The 8996-nt window shown below is 39.8% G+C and overlaps 1 protein-coding gene across 1 annotated transcript; it reads right to left on the reverse strand.

Annotated features, from left to right (window-relative positions):
- Nucleotides 1-1486: 1486 nt before the first annotated feature.
- LOC139560159 (regulator of G-protein signaling 5-like) lies at nt 1487-3714 on the reverse strand. Its single transcript, XM_071376703.1, has 5 exons — nt 3569-3714; nt 3291-3380; nt 3078-3139; nt 2583-2749; nt 1487-2375 (listed from the first exon to the last, which is right to left on the reverse strand). The coding sequence occupies exons 1-5, from the start codon at nt 3610-3612 to the stop codon at nt 2199-2201; spliced, it is 540 nt and encodes a 179-aa protein (XP_071232804.1). The 5' UTR covers nt 3613-3714; the 3' UTR covers nt 1487-2198.
- Nucleotides 3715-8996: the final 5282 nt, after the last annotated feature.

Below are 8996 nucleotides of genomic sequence, written 5' to 3' on the forward strand. Positions count from 1 at the left end.
TTTCATGCCCAGGAGAGGTATCGGATCCGGCCAAATAGGTCCCGGAACAAAACAGTCCAAACGGAGAGGTGCCCAGGCTCCGGCTCAAATTAAGCACTGTGATTACCATTATGCTGTTATGTAGTTAGATTAGTTAGAAAAACAAAGTCAAATTGATTGAACAATTGATTAATTAATGCATGTATTCAAAATAAACATTTTCAAATGATATTGTCTGAATCAAGTGCCATTCTTTCACTTTTTTTGGCGTGGTTTCGTTTTGGTATCAGATATTGTGATGGTATCGAGTATTGTGATACTAAACCTGGTATTGGTATTGAAGTCAGAATTCTCGTATTGTGACAACATTAATACATACTGTATATAAATCATGTATCTCTTGCCACAGTTACAATCTAGTCCTGTTACGTGATGTCTATAGGTTGGACCAAATATCCTTTACTTTACTGCTCTCGCTATTCCCCTCTGGTCAGACTACATACAGTACATACTCCTAGCAGAGAGGAAGGGCCCTGGTAAAAAGCAGTGCACTGTATAGGGAATATGTGCCAATAATCTTAGACCTTATAGTTAGTGGGTTGTCGCTGGTTGGCTTCTTTCATTCTCTTTTAACAACTGCCCCCCCCCCCCCCCCCTCCATTAAACAGCTTATTGTATTGCTGTGTGGGAGGAGAGGGGGGAAGACAGGGAGGGAGAAGAGTGGGAAGAGAGGGAGGGAGAAGTGTGGGAAGAGAAGGAGGGTATGTGATGTGAGTCACCATGGCTCTGAGCAGTTCACTCGTGGGCGAGCTGAGGTAAGCAAACCTGAAGAGGTGTACAATGGGTGATCGCTAGTCTCCATGGAGACCACGGCCAGCCCGCGCTCTCGGCAGCTGCATACAGGGAAAACACCTCGGAGGCAGAGTGTAGTGGAGAATTCGCTATTCCAGACGTTCCTTCAGTCTACCCCCCACATACACAAGAGCCCTGCGACTCGGAGGCAAGGGGTTCATCCCAATTAGATAGGAGTCTAATTGCTTGCTGCATTGCTTGCTGTTTGGGGTTTTAGGCTGGGTTTCTGTACAGCACTTTGCGATATCAGCTGATGTAAGAAGGGCTATATAAATACATTTGATTTTTGATTTGATTTGAGTCTATGGTGCACGGTCAGTGCCCAATGGGCACAGATGTAAATTCAACGTCTATTCCACGTTGGTTCAACGTAATTTCATTGAAATGACTTTGAAACAACATTGATTCTACCAGTGTGTGTGCCCAGGGGGTAGCAGTGGGTGGTGATTATCTTTTCATAGAGTCATTTTTTTCTAATCCTCTGCCGCCTTTCCCTTTCAATGTACGTGTATGTTAGAGAGCAGACAGAAATGAAGGAGATCTTTGTATGTTTCATGTGTCATCTTATTGAATGTTGAACATATAAGAAAGCTGCATCTGATAATTGCTGTGGTTTTTGATCTGGTAAGGAAAATGAATAGAGTAAAACTTCCTATCATGTTGTTTAATATAGTTCCCGATTTTATTCAAATAATTTCCTCTCACATAAGGAGTTCTGGGTATAAAAAAAAGTACACATAAATATAAAAAATGTTGTGGAATTGTACAGGACAGTGCTGTACAGTGCACTCTACAGTACAAACATTTCAATAACATATCTATAACAGAATTACTGCTAATAAATACAAAAATAAATAGACAGGCATCAGACAATACAAAACTATAACAGATTCTCAGTGATTGTGCAAAGCAGTCCTTTTCCATCACATTCTTCTTTCTGCTCAAACGCCATGAACATCAACTTCTTGATGTGTCTTTGACCTCAAGACACATGTTCACCTTTTACAGACTTCGATACCTCAATATTCACAGACCTCTTTTACAGACTTCGATACTTCAATCTTCACAGTGAGCGGCCTTCTTTCCTAGGCCACAGACAAGATTTCCAGTCTCAACTTCCGACTGACTTCCAGTTCAATCTAGTATACATCTTCAGTCCCCCCCTCCATACTTCTGACCCAGCAGCACAGGACCCTTCCTCCACTGAGGAGGACCCTAGTGAGACCACCTGGTTTCCAGTGTGTCCTTTTCAGCATGTCTGCCATGGACTTATTCCTTGTGTCTCATTCACCACCTGCAGTTTGGCCTTAACCAGTCTTAACAAGCATCAACCAGCCTTAACCAGTCTTAACAAGCCATAACTGGTCTTAACCGGATTTGACCTGCCGACTGATCTCCAGGTAGGTGGTGGACTTGAGGAAGCGAGGGTAGCAGTCTTTCTCCATCAGGGCGTAGATCTTCTCCTGGGCCAGGCTGAAACAGGACTGGCTGGGGTGTTCCAGATTCTTCTTGGTGATGGCTTTGGTTTCATGGTCGAGGTTGACCTGGGGGAAGAGGATGGGAAATTTGATTACTATTTGTTTTACTTGAAACAATGTCTTATTGGGTATTGTTTGTGCACAATGAGTATATTATTTTGTGTGTGTGCGCATGTGTTTATGTAGCGTATATCCAATCTACGGATTCCTCTACAAACATACTCTGTATGTAGATATAATTGATGAATTGTATATATATATATTGATAGTTACCTCTCTTGGTGCGTCACTGCAGACAAACTCCTCATAGATCTTCTTAGCTGTAGCTGATAGCTTTGAGGAGGGCTTGGTTATCCTGTAGTCTTCACAGGCCAGGTAGAAAGCTATGTTCTCCTCGCTAAACTCCGACACCAGGAAAGCACGGAACAAGCACAGTCCATCTGGAAAAGAGAAGGTGAGAATTGTCACATTAGCATCTGTGAATTTATTGTAGCATGTCACAACTTCAATTCACTTTTAACTGTGTCCATTTGTGATGTGGAAGCAAGCAGCTTTTCCTATAGTGTATATATAAAATAATATATTTGGATATGTTATGAGTGAATCCTGCTACTGCTGTTTTGGGGAATGCATTCTGGCTATGTGGAGTATCAGCTACATGGCTTTTCCTATCCCCGTTTGCAATACACACGTGTACAATATGTACTTGTAAGTTTGTGTAGTATGACTAATTAAAGTATGATAACTCATAGCAAGAGTCAGACTTACTTTGGTTGGACAGCAGGTTCTCAAACGACTCCTTCCATTTTAATGGTTCGCTCTTCTTTAACCTGTTGATAAAAAAGCATCAGGTTAGTTCATCCGGTCATTACAAAATAACGTAGCGTTGACTTTGGTCTCCTTCATGTCCAATGCAACATTTTTGGTTATGTTTTAAAAAATCTGTGTAGACATAGAGTATTCTTTTTTAGAATGTCTGACCTTAGTTTGTCCGTTTTGTGTGAGTGACCGATGATGCTCAGATCTGGCTTCTGTAGAAAACTTCCAAAGAGAGCCTTGAGTTCCTTTGCCCTGAGAAAATAAGAGAAAAACATTTACATTAGATTGATGCAATCATTCACACCTAACTTACAACCGATCATCCAATTTCCCAATGAAGTAGCTGCGTAATAATTCCCATCAATGTAAATCCAAAATGTAAATCCAGTGACATATACTGTGATGGGATAAAACGTACAGATTATTAAGGCAAGACATACCTCTCCAGACATGTGGTAGGCAGTGATTCCAGTCCTCTGCACATGGTGAGAGACGATGAGATGTGATCCTTTGTGCTGTTCACAGTGTCTGTAGTATTCTAGAGCTTTGGAGTCTATGATAGCTCTGTCACTGCAGTGAAGCTGGTTCTCAGCATGGTCTGCTGGCTGTGTGTGAAGAGAGTGCATTTATAGGGCAGTCCCCTCTGTGACATCACGTCTCTCAGCCAATGGCACGAGGGCCATGGGAGGAGGAAGATAGTGCCAAATCCACACAATAATTGTTCTAAAAGTACCCCTAGACTTATTCCACATTTTGTTGTGTTACAGCCTGAATTTAAAATAGACTAAGTAGATTGTTTTCCTCACCCATCTACACACAATACCCCATAATGACAAAGTGAGAAAAAAAAACGAAAATTAAATACATAAGTATCTAATGTATATAAGCATTCACACTAAATGCTAAATGCTCTCTAAAAGCTTTAAACACCTACTATTCTTTTTCAAATTATTCAAGCTCTGTAAAATTGGTTGTTGATCCTTGCTAGACAGCCATTTTAAACTGATTTAAGTCAAAACTTTAACTAGGCCACTTAGGAACATTCAATGTTGTCTTGGTAAGCAACTTCAGTGTATATTTGGCCTTGTGTTTTAGGTTATTATCCTGCTAAAAGTTGAATTTGTCTCCCGGTGTCTGTTGGAAAGCAGACTGAATCAGGTTTTCCTCTAGGATTTTGCCTGTGCTTACTTAGCTCTATTTCATTTATTTTTACCCCCCAAAACAAAAGACAAGCACACCCATAACATGAGTGTGCTTGCTCATGCTTGAACATATGAAGAGTGAGAAAGGGGGGATACCGAGTCAGTTGTCCAACTGAATGTATTCAACTGAAATGTGTCTTCCACATTTAACCCAACTCCTCTGAATCAGAGAGGTGCGGGTGGCTGCCTTAATCAACATCTATGTCTTCAGCATCCGGGGAACAGTGGGTTAACTGCCTTGCTCAGGGGCAGAATGACAGCTTTTTACCTTGTAGGCTCGGGGATTCAACCCAGCAACCTTTCGGTTACTGGCCCAATGCTCTAACCACTAGGCTACTTGCCGCCGCACTGAGGGGTACTCAGTGATGTGTTGTGTTGGATTTGCCTAAAACATAAAGCTTTGTATTCAGGTCACACATTTTTTGCAGTTTTACTTTAGTGCCATATTGCAAACAGGACACATGTTTTGGAATATTCTTATTCTGTAAAGGCTTCCTTCTTTTCACTCTGTCAATTAGGTTAGTATTGCGGAATAACTACAATGTTGTTGATCCATCCTCAGTTTTCTCCTATCACAGCCATTAAACTCTGTAACTGTTTTAAAGTCACCATTGGCCTCATGGTGAAATCCCTGAGTGGTTTCCTTCCTCTCCGGCAACTGAGTTAGGAACGACACCTGTATTGTTCTAGTGACGTGGGTGTATTGATACACAATCCAAAATGTAATGAATAACTTCACCATGCTCAAAGGGATATTCAATGTGTGCTATATTTTTTAATTTTGACCCATCTACCAATAGCAGGCTATCTCTTTGAAATAACTTCTAAGCCTGCTCACAATGATACTGGGTGTCACGTTCTGACCATAGTTCTTTTGTGTTTTCCTTGTTTTAGTATTGGTCAGGACGTGAGCTGGGTGGGCATTCTATGTTTTGTGTTTCTATGTTGGGTTTGTTGTTTGGCCTAATATGGTTCTCAATCAGAGACAGGTGTTTGTCATTGTCTCTGATTGGGAACCATATTTAGGTAGCTTGTTTTGTGTTGGGGTTTGTGGGTGGTTGTCTTCTGTCTTTGTGTTCATTGCACATGATAGGACTGTTTCGGTTTTGCCACATTTGTTATTTTGTATTGTGTTCATGTTCAGTTGTTTATTATTAAAACATGGACACTAACTATGCTGCGTATTGGTCCGATCCCTGCTACACCTCCTCTTCAGACGAAGAGGAGGAAGGCTGCCGTTACACTGGGCTGGATGCTGTTCGGGGAAACTTGCTGAATGATCAGAGAAATGATAGTCAAAGCTTTTCTTTTAGGTTATTTACAGAAAAATAAGTCCTGAATGCTTTGCTAGCAATAGACAACAATAATTCCACAGGGGCCGACCAATTGGTTTTCAGGAAATATTCCAAAAGTATGGAAATCAGTTCTGGTGCTGCCACTCTATAAGGGAGGGTATAGTAGTGATCTTAATAATTACCGCTCCATTTCAAGGCTTCCTTGTCTAGCTAAGATTCTAGAATCCTTGGTAAATTAACAACTTTTCTCTTTTTTATCTGAGAAATGTATTTTGAATGTAAACCAATCAGGGTTTAGATCTGAGAATAGCACTATTACAGCAACCACTTCAGTTGTTAATGATCTTGTCAATGTTTTAGACACTACAATGAAATGTGCTGCTTTGTTTGTGGACCTGTCAAAGCCTTTGATACTGTTTGTCAGGCTATTTTATTGAATAAGTTGTTCTTGATAGGCCTGAGCTCTGACGCCTGTTCATGGTTTCATGATTATCTTAGTGACAGAACTCAGGCCATCGTGATTGATGGGGTTAAGTCTGAATTTCTTGAAGTACATAAAGGTGTACCACGGGGGTCGATTTTGGGACCTGTTCTCTTCACTATTTATATAAACACCATTGGTCAATCTGTTAAAAATGGTCAACTTCATCTATATGCGGATAATACTATTATGTATGCTATTGCCCTGACTGTTGATCTGGCTGTTTCAAAACTACAGTCAGATTTTTATAGCTATGCAGAAATCACTTGCTGATTTAAAACTTGTGCTTAATATAGGCAAAATGAAAGACATGTTGTTTTCAAATTCTCGTAAGAATGTTTCAGATGAGCTACATGTTCAGTCATTAGATGGTTCTCCAATCGAACGTGTTCCTGCATATAAATACTTAGGCATTTGGATTGATATGGATTTGATGTTTAAAAATCCTATAGATGAGCTGGTTAAGAAGCTAAGATTTAAAGTTGGCCTTTTTCTACAGAAACAGATGGTGTCTTTCTCTAATCAGTAGGAAGCAGATTATTCAGTCAACCTTTTCATCTATTCTTGATTATGGTGATATTATTTATCAAAGTGCAGCTGCTACTACTCTTAAACCTTTGAATGCCATCTAGCACAGCGCCCTTTGTTTTGTTACAGGTGACAGTTCTGATACTCATCACTGTATCCTGTATCAGAAGGTTGGCCGGACTTCGTTAAAGACCCCCCAGATCTCTACATTACTCCCTTTTTTGTTTACACGGCCCTACTTCATAAACGTCCATCTTATATAAGTTTGCTGTTGAAATATAGACACCTGAGTTGCCTAACCCGCTAGTAGGCAAATCAGGAAAGAGGTTAGACGAGATACTTTTATCTCAAGGCCATCAGACTGTTAAATAGCCATCACTTGCCGGCTACCACCCGGTTACTCAACCCTGCACCTTAGAGGCTGCTGCCCCATAAACATAGATATTGAATAACTGGTCACGTTAATAATGGAACACTAGTCACTTTAACAATGTTTACATACTGCTTTACTACCTACATATGTATGTACTGTATTCTATTCTACTGTATTTTAGTCAATGCCACTCCAACATTGCTCGTCATAATATTTATATACTTTTACTTTTAGATTGGTGTGTATTGTTGTGAATTGTTAGATACTACTGCACTGTTGGAGCTAGAAACATAAGCTTTTCGCTACACCTGCAATAACATCTGCTAAACATGTGTATGTGACTAATACAATTTGATTTGAGTCCTTGGAAGCGCTGAAGGCGGCTTCATAGTGTCGTTATGACCAGCTAAAACAACGAGACTCCTTCCCAGAAACTCTTCAACAACATTTAAAATGTCACACATAGTTTGGTTATGTACGGGCCAAAACTACAGACCACGTGATTCGGCTTCCCTGGTACAGTAATAGGCAATTGGGAAATGGTGGTTTACATAGTTCTTCTTATCCATGGGTTATTTATGGTTTGCATTAGGCCATTTCCTATGAACGTTCTCTTGAGGACTGACGCCCATCTTTTCAAGCTTGTCCATTCATTCTAAACACAGACTAATGATGCTTTTGTCTAAGTTACGCTGCAGTGTCTTGGAAATATGATGACATTTCTTAAGTAGGCAAATAATTAGTAGGAAACACTTTGTCGCTGTATAGACTGTGGGGATACTGGGAACCATCAGAAAGTGATTAAATCACAATGATGACAAAAGCTTTTGCAATAATTCTTTGCCTCCTTTAGAAATTGAATCATTTTCCCAAGCCACTATTATGCACTTTAGATTCAATTTCATCGGCGCCAGTTGAGACGGCATTGAATAGAACTTTCAGTCTGTCCTCAAAGAACATTCACCAATGAAGTTGCGTGACCTGAAACCCATGAATAGGGGAAGGACCAAAATACTTTTCTCCTTGGGGTCATCTAGCTAAGAGAGTATCTGGAATAGGTACTACTGGGTGAGGAAAACATAAAAACATCTGTAAAGATGTTGTATCTTAATTTAATCAACCTGTTGCAGGAGAACTTTCCTGCAATGCAGGACATTTCAAACTTGTAGTGTAATTGGTGTTTAAAAAGGCTTATGAAGTTTGTAATTTCCACTTTGAAATTTCAGACTTAATTTTCCCTTACGAAAAAATGTATCAACCCCTACAAAAGTGTACATTCATTATAATCCACAAAATAATTAACATTTCCTGTTGCTGCAGGATTATTTTCCTGCTGTAGCAAACTGGCTCAAATTAAGATCCTACACCTGTACGTATAATCAGATGGTTCTCTTTAATGGGGCTCTGCTGATGTGGGTAGTCATTGAAGAGTCTTGATATTCCAAAAAAGGAAAGGTTATATCATCTCCCATGAATGTGCCAAAGCTTAACTAAGTCCACAGGTCGTATGCTTTAAAAAAATATATAATTGAATAAGCACCATGAATTAAAGACGTTGTTTTTGTCATTTATGGGAGGTGCTATGACCATTCCTTTTTTGAGTACCAGTCTAGTGTGATAGAGCGAACATAGACAATTTCAAATACAAACGGAATGAAAATAAAAGGGCAATTTTTTTTTTTTATGACAGTCTCTTCTGAAATGTGTTGACTTTATCTCCCAGTTGCACTGGTAAATGGCATTGAAACTTTGGGTATTTGCTACTTTATCTGGAATTCAGTTAAACGAACGTTACATTCTGTTGTCACGGGACAACAAGACTAAAACACTTTAGTGTTAATACTTTTCAAAGTCTTTCAGTGAGCTGGATGGTAGCCATTTCCTATCATGTCTAAGTTCACTAGGCGTGAAGACTCTATGGCCTATTTTCCTGCTCTAGGGTTGATGTTTTTAAGGACATTGTAACTTGTACAACTTTCGGCTCTATGC

This window comes from Salvelinus alpinus, chromosome 30, assembly GCF_045679555.1.
Source record: "Salvelinus alpinus chromosome 30, SLU_Salpinus.1, whole genome shotgun sequence".
NCBI classification, from domain to species: domain Eukaryota; kingdom Metazoa; phylum Chordata; class Actinopteri; order Salmoniformes; family Salmonidae; genus Salvelinus; species Salvelinus alpinus.

Coding starts and splice junctions, on each gene's coding strand:
- LOC139560159 (XM_071376703.1), bottom strand. CDS start 3,612: ATGTGCAGAGGACTGGAATCACTGCCTACCACATGTCTGGAGAG. Junction 3,140..3,290: donor CACAAAACGGACAAACTAAG/GTCAGACATTCT, acceptor TTTTATCAACAG/GTTAAAGAAGAGCGAACCAT. Junction 2,750..3,077: donor GAACCTGCTGTCCAACCAAA/GTAAGTCTGACT, acceptor TCTCTTTTCCAG/ATGGACTGTGCTTGTTCCGT.